Source organism: Phacochoerus africanus, chromosome 1 (assembly GCF_016906955.1).
Source record: "Phacochoerus africanus isolate WHEZ1 chromosome 1, ROS_Pafr_v1, whole genome shotgun sequence".
In the NCBI taxonomy this organism is placed as follows: Eukaryota; Metazoa; Chordata; class Mammalia; order Artiodactyla; family Suidae; genus Phacochoerus; species Phacochoerus africanus.
In genome coordinates, this window is record NC_062544.1 from 38790706 (window position 1) to 38815904 (window position 25199).

Below are 25199 nucleotides of genomic sequence, written 5' to 3' on the forward strand. Positions count from 1 at the left end.
GTTTAAATGAAGTGATTTATTTAAAGCTAAGTTATATATCCTACTTTACAAATCTTTTCTGAATGCTACTCATACTGCTAGCACATGGATATCTCTCTAAAAACTGGCATTAATGTGTAACTTGATGCTTTCACATATACCTCCCACTAGTTAAGACAATTTAGAAAATACAAAACTCCCTTTTCTTTCCTTTCAAAGAACTACATGATCCAACCTTTCATTTCAAACCACATTTCTAGTACCAGCATGGCAAACAACATGCAACTGAATCATTTTAGCACCATAATTTGACATCAGCTTAAATGGGTTTTCTCAATAAGCATTTACAGAGTGTCTACTGGCTCTGAACATACTATCCTACTTATGAAAAGAGTCCCTGTTATACTCCAAAAATTATATTGTTTTACATAGTCTCAATCTTTGGGCATTGTTCTTCAAATCTGCTCCACTATTAAACTCCCACACATAAAAAATGTTGTTAAAGATGTTATTACCAGAATACTATAGGAAAGGGATATTGTTTATAGCTATACTATTTCAACTCCAAAGCAAAAACTATTTTGTTAAAACTGAATATGATTAAGTGTTTATGCAGTGTTATTTTACATGTCTTACCACATAAAATGATACAATAAAATATAGATTATATGTATATAATTATACAGATCAAAACATGACCTCAAATTATCACCTGTATCTACAACCTTTCATTTTGTGTAGCTAGTATTTTAGAAATTATATTCACTTGCAATAGGACAGACAAAAAAAGTGTTTCCTCGCTAAATAATGGCTTAGGCCCTGAGTTCTTATCTAACTCATATCCTAGCAAAGTGAGAAGACATTCTATTCAGATGAGAATTACCCATTCTCTTTCACAAGAAAATGACAATCCTACCCCAAGCTCAAAATATGTTTTTAAGGAATTATTCCCTATACTTTAAGATTTACAACATTAGCTTAAAATGATGATGTAGAGAGGACAGAGACTAACCAACTTGTTACCATGCGAAGACATAAAAATAATAACAAAGGCTGTCACCTAAATATTTTTGGCAACAGAAGTAAGACAAAGTCTCAGTATAAAGAGGTAGACAGTTACATTGGATAAAGTTACTCTTATGCAACACTGTTTGTTATTTTCTCAAGGAAAAAACTCAATCAAGTCTGGATTTGTGCACAATGTGGAGCAGACCAAAAATGAGCAGCACACTGATTGGCAACCACTGTGGTAAGTAAGGCAGAAGTGTCTACATTTAGGTGAGGACTTAGAATAGCTTCATTTCAGGCATGTCAGCAAATACAATTTCTAAAACAATGACATCTAAAATTTAATCAAGATCTGTGAAGAAGGAAACAATATTTAAGAAAGACTCATTTTAAAAACCATAGCATCTATCTCTTCTTACAGTTATCTTAAAAGCTATCTCTGGATCAACTTACACAAGTAAATACTCAAGCAATTAGGGTACCTCATACTGCCTTCCATGCCTTCACACTACTAAGGATAACATTTACTAAATCTTCTAGGGCATGCTATCATGAGCAAATTTTAAACATTATAATAAAAACATAGGCCTAAGGTTAATAAATTTATCCATTTTAAGGTATTTTTAACATTGTTCATTATATCCATGAGTTTCTACTAAGACTCTGACAAAAAGTATTGTTTGGTCCTAGTGTCAGAAGCAGCTGTACTTTAACCATTGCAATGGATCTGTATTTATTTTCAGGCCCTGCAAATAATTTAATTCAAATGTTCTCAATCATGGGTAATTCTGCCCACTAAGGGACATCTGGCAATGAATAAAAACTTTGGTTTTTTTTTAATTTTTTTTTTTTGGTCTTTTTGCCGTTTCTTGGGCTGCTCCCACGGCATATGGAGGTTCCCAGGCTAGGGGTCAAATAGGAGCTGTAGCCACCAGCCTACACCAGAGCCACAGCAATGCTGGATCCAAGCCGCATCTGTGACCTATACCCCAGCTCACGGCAACACTGGATCCTTAACCCACTGAGCAAGGCCAGGGATCGAAACTGCAACCTCATGGTTCCCAGTCTGATTCGTTAACCACTGAGCCACGATGGGAACGCCTAAAAACTTTGGTTGTTAAAACTAGCATCTAGTGCATTGCAACTAAGTTTGCTATTAAGCTTCCTACAATGCACTGTACAGCCTCTCACAAAAAAAGAATTACCTGGCCCAAAATGTCAAAACTGTCTAGAGTGAAATCACTAATTTAAGTGATCACGTCTTTCTCTCACAGACAGAGAGCTCTGAGTCAAATCTGAAGTCTACCAAATGCCCAGTTATGCTATGTACACATATAATTTATTAGTCTAACTGTAATTTATACTTCGCTCCCTTTGTTTTTCTCTATACTTTTTCTATTTTTTAAATTTGTACTTTCAGGTTACATTTTATTTTTTCTAAGTTTCTATAAAGGGGAGAAAGAAGAAATTATTGAATAATGTTATAGTTTCAACAAGAATCTAATTCTGTTTAACCACACTAATGTTTATGCTTAGAAATAAAAACTATAATAGTTTCTTCTTTTATTTCAAATTCTGAGAATATATGATAGCTAAAATGCATAAGATAGCTTACATTATCATGAAAGCAAGGTTCATTCCAAATTAAATGAGAAGTTATCAGTAGAAAAATTTTATTGGAGTTCCCACCGTGGCTCAGTGGTTAACGAATCCGACTAGGAACCATGAGGTTGCAGGTTCGATCCCTGGCCTTGCTCAGTGGGTTAAGGATCCGGCGTTGCCATGAGCTTGGATCCCACGTTGCTGTGGCTCTGGCATAGACCAGTGGATACAGCTCTGATTAGACCCTTAGCCTGGGAATCTCCATATGCCACAGGAATGGCCCTAGAAAAGGCAAAAAGACAAAAAAAGAAAGAAAGAAAAAAAATTTTACTGGTCAAGGGATATCAGTTTGGCATGTATAAGAACATGGATAATAGCCAGTAAGATGTTTATCTTTTAAGCAACAAGAATACTAAGAAAATTAACACCAAAAAAAGATGAAAAGGATTTTAAAAACAAGCCTTTAGGACTAATTATTAAAATTAGTTAAAGCCTCTGGCTCCACATAAACTACCTCTACTACTACTTACACTTGGGGAAAAATATATATTTTAGCCTTAGATTTACTGACATTTAATTAACATATCCTAAAAATCATTAACTTAAACATCAGTATGGTTGGGTTTATGTGTTGTAAAGTAAAATGAGAATCTTCCTGCCAGTGGCTTTATTTCTATTTAGGAAAAAAACAATAGCTATCATATTCTTTGTGTGTGTGTGTGAGTTTAGGGCTGCATCCATGGCCTGTGGAGATTCCCAGGCTACCCGTCTAATTGGAGCTGTAGCCGCTGGCCTATGCCATAGCCAGAGCAACTTCAGATCCGAGCCTTGTCTTTGACCTACACCACTGCTCACGGCAACACAGGATCCTTGACCCGCTGAGTGAGGCCAGGGCCAGGGATCGAACCTGCAGCCTCATGGTTCCTAGTTGGATTCATCTCCCATAAATGAGGGAACTTCTTATTTATTTTTATTTAATTTATATATGTATATATATATTTTTTAAATTGTACTGTAGTACCTACTGAAATTTATCCTCAAAATAGTGTTAGAAGGTTAGAATAGGATCAGTTATATGGTTTTTTTCTGGTACATCATTATACCTCAGTAATATTTTTCCTCTAATAATACTGCTCATTACAAATAAGTTATCAGAAGAGATAGTCTTCAGATATTGCCATTAGATTTATGCCCTTTAACTAGTGTTTCCCTACATAAATGCCTCTCTTGATGATATTATTCAGTCAGTATACCCAAAGTTGTTTTGTTTTTTCCCTTTTTAGGGCCGCACCCCCAGCACATGGATGTTCCCTAGCTCGGGGTTGAACCAGTGCTGCAGAGGCCTGCCTACACCACAGCCACAGCAACATGGAATCTGAGCAGCGTCTGCAACCTACACCACAGCTCATGGCAGTGCTGGATCCTTAAAGCACTGAGTAAGGCCAGGGATCAAACCAGCATCCTTATGGATACTAGTTGGGTTCATTTCCGCTGAGCCACAATGGGAACTCCCAGTATACACAAAGTTCTAATGAAGGAATTAGAGATGTTCCATTTTAAAGAGTGGGGACTCTGACAGAAAAAAACTTAATTTTTACATTTTGTAAATAAACGATTTTTTTAAATGGTAGTATTTTGCTGATTGAAAAAGAACAATGGGTCAGTAAATAGCACTGTATATAGTTCTTAAATACTCCATGAGGTTTAAATGTGAATCTGCACTGGTAAGATCCCTTACAAAATAACAACTTGGAGTTCCTGTTGTGGTGCAGGTGGCAATGAATCCAACTAGGAACCATGAGGTTGCAGGTTCAATCCCTGGCCTTGCTCAGTGGGTTAAGGATCCAGTGCTGCCATGAGCTGTGGTGTAGGTTGCAGACGCAGCTCATATCCCGCATTGCTGTGGCTGTGGCTGTGGCTATGGCTATGGCTGTGGCCAGCAGCGGTAGCTCCCATTAGACCCCTAGCCTGAGAACCTCCATGTGCCGTGGGTGTGGCCTAAAAAGCAAAAAAAAAAAAAACTTAATAAACAAAATATATTTGTATATTTTTTAAATTTAAGATATTACATACTTGTGAATATTAGCTGATATAGAATAGAAAAGTATTGATTTTCTATTATTAATTATCATCAGAATACAAGTTCGGATTGGAAAAAAGAATCTAACTAGATATCATCCATGGTGGCTAACAGAGACTTAAGAGTCTACTTCTAGCAGTGTCTGGTGCCATGTGCCAAAGTTTTGCTTCAAAACAGTAAGCTTCCCCAGACACTAAAAGAAACTTATGGTTACCAAAGAAAAGGGAAAAGGCATTGGGAGAGAGGGATGGGTTAGGGGTTGGGGATTGGCAAATGCCACTTTTGTACATGGAATGGATGATCAATGGGGACCTGCTGTATAATCACAGAGAAATCTACTCAATGTTCTGTGATAACCTGTATGAAAATGGATATGTGTACAAGTATGGCTGAATCAGAGTTTCCATTGTGGTGCAGTGGAAACGAATCCAACTAGGAACCATGAGGTTTGCTGGTTCAATCCCTGGCCTCACTCAGTGTGTTAAGAATCCATCGTTACCATGAGCTGTGGTATAGGTCGCAGATGCAGCTCAGCTCTGGCATTGCTGTGGCTGTGGTGTAGGCCAGCAGGCTACAGTGATGATTAGACCTCTAGCCTGGGAACCTCCATATGCCATGGGTATGGCCCTAAAAAGACAAAAGACTATGGGGGGTGGGAAAGCATGGCTGAATCACTTTGCTGTACAGCAGAAATTAACATAACATTGTAAATGAACTATAATAACATTTTAAAAATAAAAAATTTTTAGAAAAACATTACGCTTCCTGATTTCAACTCATATACCTATAATACCTTAACAAACAATAAATGATTTTCTAATATTTAATAATACTTATTTTGGTAGTCCTTAGCTAAATCAGAAATATGTACAGAGCTCATCTGTGAACTGATAGCACAAAATTACTTTGTAAAAGAAGCTGTATAAAACCATCATACACAAAAGCAGTTCTACAATATAGACTTATAAACACCTTATACAAATGCTTTTAAACCTAGAAATTTTACCATATGAAATTCAATTTATATCTCCCTAAGAACATTTTTAAAAACTTTAGTAATTTAGTAAATTCAGTGTTTACTCTTCAACACGCAGAAATAGTTCTAAAAAGTTATGCTATTAAAAAAAAGCCTAGAAACTCTTAAAATACTAACTTTTTTTCTCAAAATCGGAGGCTTTAGTAAAAATGGAAAGTATAATTTATAGTCACCTGTAATGTGCAAAATTAAGATGCACTCAAAAACAACTAAGTTTTAGGCTTTAATACATACCTAGAAGTGGTGACATATTCTGAAATATACGAAGCAACTCTGGGGTAATACATGGGCTGTTTTCCAAAGTCACTAACCTAGGAAGGAAAAACAGGTGATTAAGTCACTTTTCATAACTATTAAAGCTATTAACAATACAACATAAATACTTTAATATTGTTCATTCTAAAGGAAGATAGGGAGTTTCCTTGTGGTGAAGCTGGTTAAGGGTCCAGAACTCTCAATGTAGTGGCTCAGGTTGCTGCTGTGGCATGGGTTCAACCCCTGGCCCAGGAATTCCCATGGACCACAGGTATGGACAAAAATAAAAAAAAAACTATACCAAAAAAAAAGAGAAAGAATAAAAGAAAAATTTTTTAAAAACTATTATTTTTTTAAAAAGAAAGAAAAACAGATACAAAAAGCTATAAAAATTATCTTTCTAGGAAAATAATTACCAAATGCCTCAAAATTAAAAACCTATCCATAAATCATATATTACTTGTATATACACAGCAAAAAAACTACATACTAAAATTTTTATAATAAATAATATAATAAAGCAAAAGCATTATCATTATGAATGGTCAAAGAGAGATAAAAATCATTTTGTTGGGAGTTCCCGTCATGGCTCAGCAGTAACAAACTCATATATTCTCCATTAGGACACAGGTTCGACCCCTGGCATCACTCAGTGGGTTAAGAGATTCAGTACTGGAGTTCCCGTTGTGGTGCAGTGGTTAACGAATCCGACTGGGAACCAGGAGGTTGCGAGTTTCATCCCTGGCCTTGCTCAGTGGGTTGAGGATCCGGCGTTGCTGTGAGCTGTGGTGTAGGTTGCAGATGCGGCTCGGATCCTGCGTTGCTGTGGCTCTGGCGCAGGCTGGTGGCTACAGCTTTGATTAGACCCCTAGCCTGGGAACCTCCATATGCCACAGGAGCAGCCGTAGAAAAGGCAAAAAGACCAAAAAAAAAAAAAAAAAGAGAGAGAGATTCTCAGCATTGCTATGAGCTGTGGCGTAGGTCAAAGATGTGGCTTGGATCTGGCATTGCTGTGGCTGTGGTGTGGGCCAGAAGCTGCAGCTCTGATTCGACACCCAGCCAAGGAACTTCCACATGCCACAGTGTGGCCCTAAAAAGACAAACCAACAACAACAATCACGATTGGAAGTTCCTGCATTGGTGCCACGGGATCAGCAGCATCTCTGAAGCACTGGGACACTGGTTTGATCTCTAGCCGAGCACAATGGGTGCTGTGGTGCAGTCACAGCTATGGATCAGATTTCATCCCTGGACTGGAAACTCTATATATGGGTTGCATGGGCGGCGGGGGGGGAGGGGGGGGGGGGTTGTGGAAGATTCTACAGTCTACTCAAAATCTAATACTCACTTTAAAACTCTTTCCCAGTTATAGAAAGGAACTTTCTTATAAGATAGTTACTTATAAAAACCAAATATGCAGAAAGCACACCTAGTGATAATATGTTGAAACTAATCTCTGGAAAGACAGAAAGACAGCTCAAAGAACATCCTCTATTACCTTGCCTATCTTCACATCCTCTATTACCTTGCGTGTAGGTGTGGAGGGCCTCTCACATGGTAAATTAATAAAAAATACAAGAGTAGGAGAGCAAAAAGTTAACTACTCTTTATTCACAGAAGCTATGACCAATAGAAAAGAAAGAGAAGAAGAAAGAATTCACAAACAAATGATCTGAATTCCCAAAAGAGTTCAACAAGATAACTGAATATATCGATACATAAAAATCAACTGCATTTCTACACATCAAAATAAATACTTAAGATGTGAATGCATGGCATTTTAGGATCCACTCATATAAAAATCTAGCATCATAAAGATGTCAAATCTCTCTAAACTGCTACACAGAATCAATAAATCTTCAATTCCAATCCCTACAGAGTTTTACCTGGATTTTTGGCAACTGGTTCTAAAATTATTTGGAAAGCAAATAACTAAGAACAGACAAAAAATTTCTCAAGAAAACAAAAAAATATGGGTGGTAAGGGAAGACACTTGTTTTATCAGATATTACGACTATGAGGATTTACTATAAAACCATTGTAACTAATATCATGAACAGAACAGACAGCAGAAGAAACAGACTTTTCATGAGACAGAAGAGACTCCAAGCATCAGTATGAAAACATGGGACTACTCATACTCTTTGGTAGTGAGATACTAGACCTCTATCTCATACAAAACACAGAAAAAATTAATTCCAGGACTAATATGAGAAGAGTAAGGCTTTACTTTACAAGATGCCAGAAGATTTTTATGGCTTTAGATTAGAAAAATATTTAACAAATAGACCAATAAACATGACTACATAAATATTAACAACTACTGTGTATTAAAGATGCCTCAAAAAAGTTAAAACATTAAGTCACATATTGGGAGAAGACTGTCTGCAATACATATAATTAACAACTGAATAGTATCCAAAGGAATAATATCCCCAAAAAGTCATTCAGAGAAAAATGGACAGAACACACGAACAAATATTTCACAAAAGATATAAAAACTGGCAATAAATCTAGCTATAAAAAAATATGAAGACATTCAGTTTGACTAGCAATCAAGAAAATACAAATTATAAGCAAAACAAGGAATTTTACCCCACCAGATCAGCAGAATATTGAGTGTGACATACAGCTCTCAGAAAGGAGAGGAAATGAGGCAAAGTTAGAGCACTAAATTCTTTACCATCAAGGAAAGGTAAATAAGTTACTATGTTGATGCATAATCAGACAAAGCTATATGCACCAAATTACATGAATAGAGAAACATAAAATTTAATGTTAATCTTTCACCAAAAAAATGTAGAGAGAGCGTAAAGTAAAAAGACATTAAAAGCATTACAATTCTATTTAAGCAACTATTTTTTCTCCATTGCATATCCTTGCCTCCTTTGTTGTAAATTAATTGGCCATAAGTACATGGGTTTATTTCTGGGCTTTCAATCATGTTCCATTGATCTATAGTTGTTTTTTGTGCCAGTATCATACTGTCTTGATGCCTGTAGCTTTGTAATATAGTCTGAAGTTGGGGTGCCTGATTACCCTAGTTCCATTTTTCTCTTTCAAGGTTGCTTTGGCTATTCAGGGTCTTTTGTGTTTCCAAACAAATTTAAAATTTTGGGGGAGTTCCCATCATGGTGCAGTGGTTAACGAATCCGACTAGGAACCATGAGGTTGCAGGTTTGGTCCCTGTCCTTGCTCAGTGGGTTAACGATCCGGCATTGCTGTGAGCTGTGGTGTAGGTTGCAGACGCAGCTTGGATCCGGCGTTGCTGTGAGCTGTGGTGTAGGTTGCAGATGCAGCTTGGATCCCGCGTTGCTGTGGCTCTGGCATAGGCCGGAGGCTATAGCTCCAATTGAACCCCTAGCCTGGGAACCTCCATATGCCACGGGAGCAGCCCTAGAAATGGCAAAAATACAAAAAAACAAAATTTTGTTCTACTTCTGTGAAAAATGTAAGTGGTAATTTGATAGAGATTGTGTTGAATCTGTAGATTGCCTTTGGTAGTACAGTCATTTTGACAATATTGATTCTTCCAATCCAAGAGTATGGTATATCTTTCCATCTGTTTGTATATATGGTATATCTTTCCATCAATTTCTTTCCTCAGTGTCTTATAGTTTTCAGAGTACAAGTCTTTTGTCTCTTTAGGTAGGTTTATTTCTAGGTATTTTATTCTCTTTGATGCAATGGTAAATGGGATTGTTTCCTTAATTTCTCTTTCTTTTGTTGTTAGTGTATAGGAATGCAAGAGATTTCTATATATTAACTTTGTATCCTGAAACTTTACTGAATTCAATGATGAGCTCTTGTAGTTTTCCGGTACCTTCTTTACTATTTTCTATGTAAAACAGTGATAGTTTTACTTCTTTTCCAATTTGGATTCCTTTTCTTTCTTTTTCTTCTCTGATTTCCATGGCTAAGATTTTCAAAACTGTGTTGAATAACAGTGGTCAAAGTGTACATCCTTGACTTGTTGCTGATCTTGGTGAAAATTCTTTCAGCTTTTCACCATGAGTATGATGTTAGCTGTGGATTTGCCATAGATGGCCTTTATTATGTTGAGGCAGGTTCCCTCTATGTACACTTTCTGGACGGTTTTTATCATAAATGGGTGTTGGATTTTGTCAAAAGCTTTTCTTGCATTTACTGAGATGACTACATACATGGTTTTTATTCTTCAATTTGTTAAATGTGGCATATGACACTGATTGATTTAAAGATACCAAAAAAAATCTTCACATCCCTGGGATAAATCCCACTTGATCACGATGTATGACCCTTTTAATGTATTGCTGGATTTGATCTGCTAGTATTTTGTTGAGGATTTTTATATCTATGTTCATTAGTGATACTGGCCTGTAATTTTCTTTATTTGTGGTACCTAGGTCTGGTTTCGGGATCAGGGCAATGGCGGCCTTGTAGAATGAGCCTAGAAGTGTTTCTTCCTCTGCAACTTTTTGGAATAGTTTTAATAAGGATAGGTGTTAACGCTCCTGTAAATGTGATGCTATCTGGTCCTGGACTTTTGTTTTTTGTAAGATTTTAATCACTTCCTGGAGAGAGTGTGAAGAAAAGGGAACCCTCTTACACTGCTCGTGGGAATGAAAATTGGTACAACCACTATGGAAAACAGGATAGCAATTCCTCAAAAAACTAAATAGAGAACTGCCAAATGATCCAGCAATCACACTCCAGAGGAAACCATAACTCAAAAAGATACATTCACCCCAATGTTCACTGCAGCACTATTTACAATAGCCAAGACATTGAAGCAACCTAAATTCCTCAATGAGGAAAGGATGAAAAGATGTAATACCTATATACAATGGAATATTACTCAACTCTACAAAAGAATGAAATAATGCCATTTGCCTCAACATGGATCCACCTAGAGATTATCATACTAAGTCAGTCAGAGAGAGCAACAAATATCATACAATATCACTTATATGTACAATTTAATAAAAACTGATAAAAAGAACTTATTTACAAAGCAGAAACAGACTCAAGAGATTTCAAAAACTTATGATTGTCAAAGTGGAAACACTGAGGGGAGGGATAAATTAGGAGGCTGGGATTAACATATACATACTATTATATATAAAATAGATGAGAAACAAGGACCTGCTGTATAGCACAGGGAAATCTACTCAATAGTTTGTATTAACCTATATGTAAAAAGAATCTAAAAAAGAATGTATATAACTGATTCACTTTGTTGTACACCTGAAACTAACACAACATTGTAAATAAATGATAGACCAATAAAACAATAAATTTTTTTAAAAAATTCTTTAGAAAAAAAATTCTTTAGAAGTTAAAACATTGCTGATTAGGTTAAAATACAAAATATAAAAATATGAAAATGTGTTCTGTATAGGATACATAACTAAATTTCAAACAAAAATTAGTTTGAAATATAGAAGATGAACAAAGACAGTTAAGTAAAAAATACCATATGATACCACCATTATCTGGAATCTAACATACGGCACAAATGAACCTATCCACAGAAAAAACCAAACTCATGGACATAGAAAACAGACCTGTGGTTACCCAGGGGTAGAGAGGGAGTGGGATGGACTGGAAGTTCAGAGTTGGTAGATGCAAACTATTACATTTAGAATGGATAAGCACTGAGGTCCTACTGTATAGCACAGGGAACTATATCCACTCTCTTGAGACAGACCGTGATGGAAAATAATATAAGAAAATGAATCTATGTGTATATATATATGTGTGACTGGTCACTTTGTTGTACAGCAGTAATTGGTACAACACTGTAAATCAACTAGACTTTGATAAAAAAAATAAATTAGAAACAGGTAGTTAAGTCAAATCTAAGCAAAATAAACCATACGATGGTATTAATTTCAGATAAAATTTAAATGCAAAATAATTAAAAGGTGGGAAATGAATCATTGCATACATATATTACATTGCTTAATGCTTAATAAAAATTTAAATATCACAAAACTTTAAATACCATTTTTATTAAATCTTATAACAATGTATAAAAGTACTGAAATTTTGTGCTGTGAATATTTTTTTAAATTTATGGATCAAAAATGCTGGAAATAAAAAGGGGCACTGACATGAAGAAAAATGAATGAGATATTTTAATAAATCGGTGTCAAGATGAAAAAGCAAAATAATGTGAAGTAACCTACAAGTTAAAAAGAACAGATATACATGAAAGTCTGCATCTTTGATACCATGATTACTGTTTAAGTGAATATACTACAAAAATAGATCTTATAAGTCATTAAAATTCACTTTAAGATTTAAAAAGCTGTGCAGGAGTTCCCAATGTGGTGCAGAAGAAATGAATCCAACTAGGAACCATGAGGTTGAGGGTTCGATCCCTGGCCTCTTTCAGTGGGTTAAGGATCCAGCGTTGCCATGAGCTGTGGTGTAGGTTGCAGATGCGGCTCGGATCCCGTGTTGCTGTGGCTCTGGCATAGGCCAATGGCTACAGCTCCAATTAGACCCCTAGCCTGAGAACCTCCATATGCCGTGGGTATGGCACTAAAAAACAAAAATAAAATAAAATATAATAAAAAATAAAAATAATAAAAATAAAAAGTTGTGCAAGTGACATGTTGTGTTTACAATGTAATTAAATCTAGATCTGAATCATATACTTTAATATCAGCAAAAAAATAAACATGTTGGGTCAAAGAAGTTATGAAGAAAAAAAATCATGACCAGTTTGAAGAATTTCTCTTTTTATACATGACCACAAACATCAACTGGTACTGTTCATCCCTAGTAAGTTCAAATTTCCAATCTCCAAGATAACTATTTTGTTGTACCTTTGCTCTCCACAAACCTCTATCTTTTTGTTGTTAAATTTTATTGGAGTATAGTTGACTTACAATGTTGTATTAGTTTCAGATGTACAGCAAAGTGATTCAGTTATACATATAAAAATTCTTTTTCAGATTTTTTCCCATATAGGTTATTACAGAATATTCAGTAGAGTTCAGTAGAGTTCCTTAGAGTTCTCATTTTATATATACTCCCATTCCAGCCCATACATTCAGTTGATGACTATTCATCATATTTTGTTGAGAAAATAGAAGGTATAAGATGGAACACCTTCCCACTTCAGTCCACCACAATACAAAATCTATCTTCGTGCCTCCAACTGAAATGGATGAAGTAACCCCACTGCTTGCTCTATCTGTCTGTCTGTCTGTCTGTTTATCCATTTATCTATCTCCCTCCACTGGTGCTCAATGTGATCCCTTCTTCAATTATCTCACTCTCCTGAGATTCATCATACCTCTAGATCATCATTCCCCACACCAGCCAATTTCAACTCCTCTTCACAGTAAGAGCCCTCAAACAAGTTGTCAACACTCACAGTCTCTACTTAGCTCCAATTCATTCTTCAAACTACTCCAATTCTTCCCTGTTTTACTACTCTACTAAAACCCCTATCATCTCCATTCACTTCTCTGTACTACTCTTAGTAGGACAATCAGCAACATTTAACATAGCTAACACTCTCTCTTTTAGGAAATACCCTCTCTTGGTTTGGTTTTCCTTCTACACCATCTTTGATGAATCCTCATGACCTCAAAAATGTTCTTTATCTGCACTTTTCTTCTTGGGCAATCTCACCAATTCTGAGGCTTCATTTATCATATACAAAATGATAATCATGCTACAAACATTATCTCATGCTCACAACAATCATGTCAGGTAGAAATTATTCTTCCTCATTGTATATATAAAAGTTCGAAGAAGATGATTAGAAACCCAATGTGGTATACTGGGGAATGGCACCTATATCTGATTCCAAATATGAGTTCTAACAGAGTAAGAAAAATATATGAAAAAATATGTACCTGATTCTTTAAAGAACCTTAGCTATTAACAAAGTTGGTAAATTTTTAAAATGTATTCTAATGATTTAATTTTGTTTATACATAATGAAAGGCTAAGAAAAAAGAAATAACCGATTAGAACAAAAGTATTTTTATTATCTATTCATATAATCCTCAAAAAAATTTATACACCTTTATAAACAATTAATATACTAAGTCTGTAATATTCATGAGTATCTGAGTCTCTTTACCATAACTAATATTTTCAGTTTTTCTGATAGGCAGTATCATATACCTGTTTAAAGTAAAGTATTTATATGCCAGAGATTAATGTTTTAATTTGTAACCTAGAAGAGAGATTGGCAAACTATAGCTCATTGGCCAAAACTATTTCTGTAAATAATTGTGGGTTGTTTTTTTTTTTCTGTCTTTTTAGAGCCGTACCCATAGCATATGGAAATTCCCAGGCTAGGGGGTCCAATTGGAGCTGCAGCTGCCAGCCTAAGCCACAGCCACAGCAATGCCAGATCCAAGCTGCACCTGTGACCTACACCACAGCTCACGGCAATGCCGGATCCTTAACCCACTGAGGAAGGCCAGGGATCAAACCTGCATCCTCATGGATACTAGTCAGATTTGTTTCTGCTGAGACGCAAGAGGACCTCCTGTAAATAATCGTTTTATTGGAATACAGCCATGTCAATCTGTTTACATACTGTTTCTGACTGCTTTGGTACTGAAACTGTAGAGTTGAATAGCTGGGACCGAAAGTACATAGCCTGGGAAGTCTAAAATATTTACCATCTGCTCCTTTACAGAAAAAGTTTGCCAATCTCAGATCTACAACAATCCATCCTGTACAATAAAAATGTATGATTATAAAAGGTTCCAACAAGTGCTAATTTACAATCAAACCATCCACAAGTCATGTAAGTTCAAATAATAACTTTTTCCAGGTTTAGAAAAGAACACAAGAAATACAAATTGCAAATTAAATAAGTATCTACCGAATTACGTTTTTAAACTGTTCATCTAGTATTCTGATATAGATCATTAATTTATCATTTGCACCAAAAACAATTTCTAAGAATCAAAAACTATTAATTCCTAGACATCTAAGCAAAACTGAGGAGGGAGAGAGGGAGGACCAGAGGAAGGACATCACAAATGTTAATTTTTTCTATGGTTAATTTCCGTAAATTTTTTTTTTTTTTTTTTTTGCTTTTTAGGGCCACATCTGTAGCACACGGAAGTTCTCAGGCTAGGGGTGGATTTGGAGTCACAGCTGCCAGCCTATACCACAGCAACACGGGATCTGAGCCGCATCTGCAACCTACACTACAGCTCACAGGAAGGCAGAATTCCCAAACCACTGAGCAAGGCCAGGGATCTAACCAGCATCCTCATGAGGATACTAGTCGGATTAGTTTTCTGCTGCACCACAACAGGAACTCCTATAATCTGCTTTTTTAATTCCAATAGTAGGTTTACATAATAGAATTGTTCAACCTTTCCTGTATTATAAGCTATATCTTAAATAAAGACTGGCCCCAAAGAAAACTGCTGCTGTCAGTAAGATAAAGCAAAAAGATTTCTAGTACATAGTTTGTGACACTGAGATGCCACAGTAACAGGGTTTGTTTGCTTTTCACCTCTTAACACTGTGTGCTACTTACTCAGTAAAATAGTAAGACTAACTTGTATTAACATTTGGGGCTAAGTTATTATATCTCAGTACTTACTGGGTAAGGCAGGAAGAGGTTGAAAAATTACTCAATTTTCCCCAAAATATCTAATTTAACACTTTGGAAGTTTTATGTCAATTTCTAGTTTTGATCAATATCCCCATTTTATGTTCCAAATCCCAGAAGAGGAAATGCAGCTGAGTTCTTACTGAAACTTCTTCTAACTTTTATAAGCTTACACTGAGTGACAGCTGCCAAGAAAAGATGGAGCTATTGTGTTACCCAGTTCAGGGAAAGTGACTTTATGTTTTTGTTTTTAAATGTTGAGTTTTTAAGCCCTGTTATATGACCTTTGCTTTAATGGCATAAGAGTAGGGAAGGCCAGGAAAAAAAAATAAGATCCAAGGTACCAAGTTTTTCCTCTTACCATAATTCTAAACCATCTTCCAGAAGATAAACATGTGGAGGCTGGGAAACATCTGTACTCAGTTGAATAACTGGGAGCAGGAAAGGGTACAGGTTCTTGCTGTCTGCTCCTAATCCCTATGGGAAGTATAAATACAACTTAACATAAGACACTCTAAGGTCCCATCCCCCACCAAAAAAATACCTATCATATATAAAAGCCCTAAAACCAACTATAAAAGATAAATCAGAAAAAAAAAAAATTTAAATAAAAGATAAATCAATCAGATTTTTAAAAGATGGTTCTAATTATAAAATATCTATTATCTACTACAACAAAATCAGTTTGATTTACAATTGCCTAATGCTAGTAAAACCACATATACCAAGGCTACACACATCTATCCGTTCATTTTAAAAGATTTCTCATATAAATATTTTGCTCTAACAAAGAGGTGTTAATAATGGTATATTAAATCCTACAAATTATCTCGCCTAAATAATCTAAAATGAACCCAACTTAAATGTTCATCAGTAAGATAATTAAATCATAGTACTTTCATATTCTAGAATACTTGAGTAGCCATGAAAAAGGATTAGGCATGGAATGAAAACAATCTCAAAAATAACGACAAACTAGGATTAAAAAGAAGTGTGTATAACAATTCCACATGTCAATTTTTTTTTTGATGAAAACTTTTTATTTATTTATTTATTTATTTATTTTTGTCTTTTTGCCATTTCTTGGGCTGCTCCCGCGGCATATGGAGGTTCCCAGGCTAGGGGTCAAATCAGAGCTGTAGCTGCCAGCCTATGCCAGAGCCACAGCAATGCGGGAACCAAGCTGCGTCTGCGACCTACACCATAGCTAACAGCAATGCCGGATCGTTAACCCACTGAGCAAGGCCAGGGATCGAACCCGCAACCTCATGGTTCCTAGTCGGATTCGTTAACCACTGCGCCACTATAAGAACTCCCACATGTCAATTTTTTAAATAAGTGAGTATCTGATACGAAGAGATACACATAAAAATGCTAGTTGGGGCAAATATAAAAAAAAAACTGTTAACACTAGTTAAACATGGATGTTAGAAAAGGATTTTGGAGAGAGGTAAAAGGAGATTTTTAAAAAACTTTCCTGTAAGTGTCTTTTTAAATTAAAAAACTATGTATGTTTTTTTTTTTTTTTTTGGCCACACCCATGGCATATGGAAGTTCCCAGACCAGGGATCAAATCTGAGCTGGAGCTGCATCGTATGCCACAGCTGCAGCAACACCAGATCATTCACCCACTGCATCACGGCAGAACTCCTACATATTATTTTTTAATGAAGAATTTCTATTCATATTTTTAATGAGCCAAGGATATAAAGATTGAAGAGGATGGGGTTTTAACCTAATATTCTAGTTTGACTAATTACTGTCTTATGGAAACTGACTCAGGGTATCACACTAAATCTAAGCACTTTGAAAGAAAACAAAAATGACAGTAAGTAAACTTCTAATCCATAATAATCTCTATAATTTGATAGAGAAAGAAAACGAAATAAACTATCAAACACTTCCAGTCAGAAAATAATTCAGATGTCCATATGATTTATAGAAAATTCCAACATAACAAAATATATATGTCATCAAAAGAATACATGTATATTTTGTATACATGTGTATATATATATATATATATAGTTGAATACGTGTGTGTGTGTGTGTGTGTGTGTGTGTGTGTGTGTATATAGTTGAATTCTTATCATTAGAGTATAGATGCTTCTGTGGAAATACATAAAGTTTATCCTTAAATATGTTAAGTTTGGTCCTTTCTATAACTAAGCATCAGCTGAACAATCTTACTAAAAATATTTCCAAAGGAAGAGACTTATTAAAATAGTATATATTGGGCTTCAAAATTCAGTTAAATTTCACTCTCCATAGCTCAATTCTTAGCAGAACAAAAGAAGAAAAAACATTAGGAAAAACTAGGTCAAGTTAATTTTTAAAATCAAGTAGACTTAACATTTCCTAGGAATATCAGAATCTATCTACTTAGCACATACCCCAATGAATACAATATGCTAGCATTAGCAAAACTACAATAAGCAACTGTTAACATATAAGACTCTCAGTTAAAAGCCTAAAGAGATTAATCACCCTTGTAATATGGTGTCCAGAAGAATGTGTCCAATCTCAGACATGCAGCTTTAAGTAAATCTGAGCATTCTTTTGGCCCACAATTGTAACTACAAGACATTGTCTACAATACTACGAAATAATTAGTTATAGTGACAAGACCTATGAAAGCTCAAAAGTAAATGCACCAGTTATTAATAAAGTAATCAGAAATGCCTGGAGGGGAGGAAATCATATTGTACTATAATTACATAAAACATAAAGGAAATTAAATAAAAGGTAAAGGGAATTTCTACGTACTACCTTTGAAACTGCCTATAAATCTGTAAGTTTTTTTTTAATTAAGAGAAAAAAAAACAACACTGGCATTTATCAGACTATTGTCTTTGGCTCTCTTCTCATGTCTCATGTACATGCTGATAATGTCCAAATCTATTATCTCAACCCAAATCTCTGCACTCCAGACATTCCAAATGACTATAAGACATCATCACCAGAAGGCGTTTCAAATTCTCGAGTCTACCACTGAACCAACTCATTGCCTTCCTTAAAAAATGGATCCTTTTCCTGCAGTTCCTGACTCAAGGGACATGAACCACTACCTATTTGGTGAAAAATTACATCACATAATTCCTTCTCTTCTCATATCTAAACAGTCCTTGATTTTCTCTCGCTAATATTTTTCAAATCTTTGTCTTTTCCATGGCTTTACTTCAAGTCATCACTCCTTTCATGGTTAAAAAAAAAAGAGCCTCCCTATTACTTTCCTTGATCTTAGTTTTACCCCATTCCAAACCTGAGTGCCCTCACTGATGCACTGGTTACCTTTCTAAAATGCAAATGATAACACTCCTTCCTCTGAATTTCAAGAGATGGTCTTATGCCTTCCCAACCAGGCTCCTAAACTGAAGCTCTAGACTTTATGTTGCTACACCAAACAACTCCGTACTAGAAATCACTACATTAACATCTCGAGAAAGCTGGCAGATTTAACACATGCATTTACAACTGTTCTCTCCCAGGATCCATTAAAAGGATATATGAAGATGTGTTTTTAAAGACCTAAAACTGTAAGTACAAAGATGGCATGAAAAGAGAGAAAAGCAGCTTATTTTTGGAAGCTGGAAAGAAAGACAAAACAGTAACTTAGCAGGCTCAGAAAACCAAAGCTCAAAGGCAGCCATGAAAAAGGGCAAGAAACCATCTGACTTATATTAAAGAAACTCCAAAAGACTAGGGAACTGAGAGCACGATGTATTTTGGGAAGGGAAAGTTGAAAGAGAGGGATTAAAAACAATAGGACCGCTACAAGGTGTTTTTAAAGCCATTTGATGGCAAGATCTTATCCACATGCATAGTCAAACAATTCCTGAACCAGCAGAGACCTAGCTGTTTACTCTCTGGCAAGGAAAAACAAATAGTATCAAAGACAAGAAGACATGAGGTAGTCAAGACCAGGTATACTATATAAAACAGGGAGATACACCATGTAACAGACAAGAGACTGACAGATCATTCACTGAAGAAAGATCTCATGTACCTAAACATTTGTCTGGTACAAAGCAACCCAGTCAGGTCATCCCAAAGAAAAAATTTCATGATCAGCAAGGTTCCCATACCTACCCAACCCTTCCAATCAGCTTCTTAGTTCTCATTCTTAAATTTATACAAATAAAATGTTGATACAATTCTTGAAGTTGGGTGATAATTATCTAAGGATTCATTAGACTGTTCTTCTTTTGAGTATGTGCCAAATTTTCATAAGAAGAAAAAAGGGGAGGCAGATAACCAAGGATCCACAGACAAGTTTAAAATACTGAACATGAAAAACAGAGAACAAATAAACAAATAGAAAACAACATCTTTAAGGAAACAGAGATCACACATAGAAATGAAAGCTTGGAAAAATACATCCTAATGCCCTTAGTAGAATAAAAGAAAACAATACATTCATTAAACAAAAATGAAATGCCACTGAAGATGAGAAAGTTTCTTTTCATCCATTATTACTCTCTTCAGAGACCTTAAGTCTGGGTTTCCAGAATTTAAAAAATGCAAACAAAAACATACAAGCACACTATCTACCTATTATATTTTAAGTCAGAAGGTAGCCTATACATCAGTTACATTGCAATAAATAAATAAAGTCAAAAAATGGCAGTGTTTTCCATAAAAGGAAACTTGCCAATAATCCTAGTATAATCTTCTCAAATGATTAAAAAATTCACTTTGAGTTATAGGCTCTAATTTTAATATTAAACACTATATGCTTTCTCCAAGAAGGGCAGATGATTGCTTAGCTGGAACCTAGCACCCCTGGCCTATACAAATACAAAGAGTACCAATGTGTCAGAATTAAAGGAAAAGGCCCTATATCCTTCAAATATTTCATGCAGGTTATTCTGGCTTCCCAAGATTTCCTGAGGTAACACTACCCAAAGAGACACACCTCCCTCACAGAAATCTCAAATTGAGTCTAAAGGCACATTTGGCAGAGACATAGGGCAAAAGGTGTGGGGATCATTCTTTGTTCAGACATTTGCATGAGCAATCTCAGTCTAGTCGCTACCCTTCTCCTATCCTTTGTATCTTTATCTATAAAAGGGATATAATCTTTCAGGATAATCACAAGAATTAAAGGGTACACAAGAAGAGATGCTAGCCCAGACACTTATTTAAAAGAAAGTGCTTTAAAAAAAATTCTCTATATCAACCTGGGAACTCCAGGAAAATTTTTACTTTAAATCAAGGAAAAAAAGTGAAAATGGAGAGTAAATTTATGCAGAAAAGCCCTGAAAGCCAAGGAAACCACATACAAGATAAAACTGACTGCACAAATCGTGAGTCATGAGTCTATCATCATGGGAACCACTACGCCTAATAAAAGAAATTATCTTTGAAAAGTAGAGAATATTTTTTAGATGTCAAAAAATGTCCATAGTAAATATACAAAAAGTGTTTTTAAACTGTTTAGATCACAGATGAAAGAGACATAAAATGTGAGGCCTTTTATTACCAATAACATAAACCACATGAAAACAATAAAAAAAATTTTAAGAAGAAAAAAAATACTAATCTAAGAAATTGCAGAGATGTAACTTACCTGAACCAGATGAATAAGCGTTGTCAGAATAGCACATCTCAACATATTGTGTTCTTCACTCTGCTTCCAAAGAAGAGGCAAATACTGTACCAAACATCCTACGTATGGTCGTATCTATCACAACAGGAGGGGAAGCAAAAAGTTTTATTAGTAAAGAAGAGGACGTGGACTTCCCAATGTGGCTCAGCAGGTTACGAACCCAATTAGTGCCCATGAGGGTACAGGTTCAATCCCTTGCCTTACTCAGTGGGTTAAGGATCCAGCATTGCTGCAAGCTGCGGCAGCTTGGATCTGGTGTTGCTGTTTGACCCCTAGCTTGGGAACGTCCATATGCTACAAGTGCAGCCCTTGAAAAAAAAAAAGCAACTTACTTCAAGAAACTCTGACATGGAGTTCCCATCGTGGCGCAGTGGTTAACGAATCCGACTAGGAACCATGAGGTTGCGGGTTCGGTCCCTGCCCTTGCTCAGTGGGTTAACGATCCGGCGTTGCCGTGAGCTGTGCTGTAGGTCACAGATGCGGCTTGGATCCTGCGTTGCTGTGGCTCTGGCATAGGCTGCCAGCTATAGCTCCAATTCGACCCCTAGCCTGGGAACCTCCATATGCCGCGACAGCGGCCCACGAAATAGCAAAAAGACAAAAAAAAAAAAAAAAGAAACTCTGACAGATCTATTAAGTCCCAGGCAGCAAATATTTAATATTTACTGGTTGTAATGTATTAACTATATATCCTTTTAAAGATAAATCTGACATTACATGAAGACACAGCGCTTCATGTTAAACATTTTTAAACAATTTTAAACAAGTACCAAATTTATTGCACGAAATAAAATTTAGAAATATAAAACAACATACTGAGGCCAGTATTTCTTTAGGGTTAATAGAAAATGCTGCTATATCGTAGTTCCTTTTAATAAATTAGGATTACCTAACTGGAAATCATACTTTTTTTTTTTTTTGTCTTTTTGCCATTTCTTGGGCCGCTCCTGCGGTATATGGAGGTTCCCAGGCTAGGGGTCTAATCGGAGCTGTAGCTGCCAGCCTATGCCAGAGCCACAGCAACGCGGGATCCGAGCCGCGTTGCGACCTACACCACAGCTCACGGCAACGCCGGATCGTTAACCCACTGAGCAAGGGCAGGGATCGAACCTGCAATCTCATGGTTCCTAGTCAGATTCGTAACCACTGCGCCACGACGGGAAATCATACTATTTTAAAAACAGTCAGCATTTATTCATTCAACAATTATCTAATGGTATCTTCCAAGTATCAGGACCTCAGGACAGGGCACTAGAAAGAAAAGGCTACACTGGTAGACATACAAACCCTTACAATGGAAAAGGATAAATACAATGATGAAGGTGTACACAAGGTATAGTAGAAATACAGGAAAAGGAATCCTTGCAAAAGATAAAATTGTTAACCCCACCATGGATTAAGTTAACCAGTTTTTAAAACACCCTGAGGAACACACCTTGACAGTGAGTTTTTTGGGAAATAAAAGGGATCTACACAGAAGCTGGATACAGTGCTTTAGGCTTCCGTCCGGTATTTGGAATTCATCTGATAAGAATAACTTTGGTGATAAAATAGAAGTCCTAGACCTTCACAGCTTTAGTACTATCTATTTAATCCCATGGATTAAAATTTTAAAAATTGCTCCCAGAAAGAGTGAGACCTTCTTTATTCTGCTTATAAAACATCATACACTAAAAGGGTAGCAAAAAAAAACAAACTGGAGGAAACAGTCTCCTCGGGTTGGGGGAGGGGAGGGTGGTGCAGAAAGTTAAGAAGTTAAATAACTGCCCAATATGTCGATGAGATAAAACTGAATAAACATTAAGAGACTCTTTATTTATATTACCTTATTTTCAAATTTTGAATCAGTTATAATATTTATTGAACACTTAATTTGACTAAGTGCTCTATCTCAAAGATCACTCCAATTAGCTTATAAAAGTACATCAATTAATATGTAAAAACACAGGTTTCAAAGTAACTAATTCATTCACACTTAACTAAAAACAGAATATAACAGCGTGTTCTACAGATAAGGAAAATAAACCAGTTTTGGTTTTCAACAAATCAGAAAGACTTCCTGAGGTATAACAGAAAGGAGGTATATGCTAAGAATTACAAACAGGAAAAGTAATAAAACCCAAATACTCAGCTACATTTGAAAGTCATGAAATATTTATATCCCAATCTTAGTGGTTCATTAGAATATATGATGTTCTAAATTAAAACCAATCTTCAAAGACATTATTGCAAAAATTAGTCATAGATTCACCATTGCAAAAGACCAAAAAAGGGCTGGGGATTAGAAAATAAAGTGATGACATGAGAGGCAAACACATTCCCATAGGGTAGGACTTGATACTAGAAAACAGTACTGCATCAATGTTCCCTGAATCTAATCATAGTTTTGATGAAGAAGGAGACATTTAATATACTGGGGTGAAGTGTCATGATGCTTGAAATTAAATTTAATTAAAAATCTGTATATGCATATATAAAAAAAGATCAAGTATAGTACAATGTAACTGATGAAACTAGGTGAAGGATATATGGGTGGTGATTTACTACAACTTTTCTGTACTTTTGAAATTTTTCAAGAAACAATGAAATAAAACATAATGTCCATATACAATTCTGAAAATGATTATAATGGGTTTTTGGTAGGCCAGTATCAATTATTTGCATAACATTTAAAGAACACATGGGATTGAAAATGTTTTAAAGATAAAGGCCTAAATAACCATAAATAACCCTATATAAGAAACTGAACTACCAAAATAACACAACTGAAATGAAAGAACATGACTTTCAGCAGTTTCACTCCAAAAAACCAAAAAAAAAAAAAAGAATTGGGGAAGTGGGGATAGGGGTATATTATAGTCTTGTAAGTTGGTTCATCATATACAAGGAGATACCCACTTTCATTTTAAACACATTACAGAAAATATGTGAAAATCAAGTATGTGACAGATTAACACATATTTTAACAAAGATTCCATCCACAGGCAAATTTAAAAAAATAAGTCCTTAATGACACTTTATCTTTTAGATAACATTTCCAAAAGAATAGTTAAACAGGTCTTTTAATTTTGTTCTTTTCCTTCTGAAATATGTAAGTCCAAAGGCTATCTGCCTGACATTACACCTGATGATTAACATTCTTTTTCCGGAAAATCCTGTGAAATCAGATTGTTATGATCATTATACAACTACAGATGTGATAAATTCATTTGAGTAATAAAAAAAAAAAATTCTTTTTCTGACTATGTATTTAAGGGAATCCCTGCACTGGAATAATTTAATCATAGGTTTTCAACTACTTTCTCAAAAAGTAGAAGAAATGACATCTTCAAATAACTGCATGCTATGGTATAAAGATGGTGCCTTCACTGAAATTTCAAAAACTATTATGTCAGAAAGCACTGTTATAAGATGGCTCAAAATGTTTGCAACCTAATAGACAAAAATCAAATTTGCATATGAATGTTAGCAAAAAGATATATATAAATGATGGTGTTTTACAAAAGTTAACATAGGAAAATGTTAAAAGAATCTACTGAAAACAGTTTTCGGAAGTTTTGGATGTGACACAGCTGCAATGAATCCAACGAGTAACTATGAGGTTTCAGGTTCAATTCCTGGCTTTGTTCAGTGGGTTAAGCATCCGGCGCTGCCATGAGCTATGGTGTAGGTTGCAGATGTGGCTCAGACTCAGCATTGTTGAGGCGTGGGCCAGCAGCTATAGCTCCGATTTGACACCTAGACTGGGAACCTCCATATGCCGAGAGTGCAGTCCTAAAAGAAAAAAAAAAAAAGAAAGAAAGAAAAAGAAAAACAGAAAAGAAAACTTTTCATAAGCATTCCCTAACTGCAGTGTGAAAACAAAAACTACTACTGGGAAAAAAAAAAAAGTACTACAGGATAACTACATCTTGCTGCTACCACTAATACAGTCACCTGAGCTGCTGAGGCTATTTATGTTTTGAAAGATAAATATGGCCACAAACACAAAAGCATTTTTAAATTTTCCAAGCAAGAGGAAGGTTAAACTTTTGGAGACAAAGGT

The 25199-nt window shown here is 35.5% G+C and overlaps 1 protein-coding gene across 3 annotated transcripts in view; it reads right to left on the reverse strand.

Annotated features, from left to right (window-relative positions):
• Nucleotides 1–25199, reverse strand: part of IPO11 (importin 11) — a 229735-nt gene that overhangs the window by 90081 nt on the left and 114455 nt on the right. For all 3 annotated transcript variants that reach the window (XM_047753902.1, XM_047753974.1, XM_047754048.1), the window contains exons 20-22: nt 21116–21229; nt 15908–16023; nt 5940–6016 (exon numbers count right to left, since the gene is read on the reverse strand). In XM_047753902.1, the coding sequence (XP_047609858.1) occupies nt 5940–6016; nt 15908–16023; nt 21116–21229 (307 nt within the window). The remainder of the gene's footprint in view (nt 1–5939; nt 6017–15907; nt 16024–21115; nt 21230–25199) is intronic.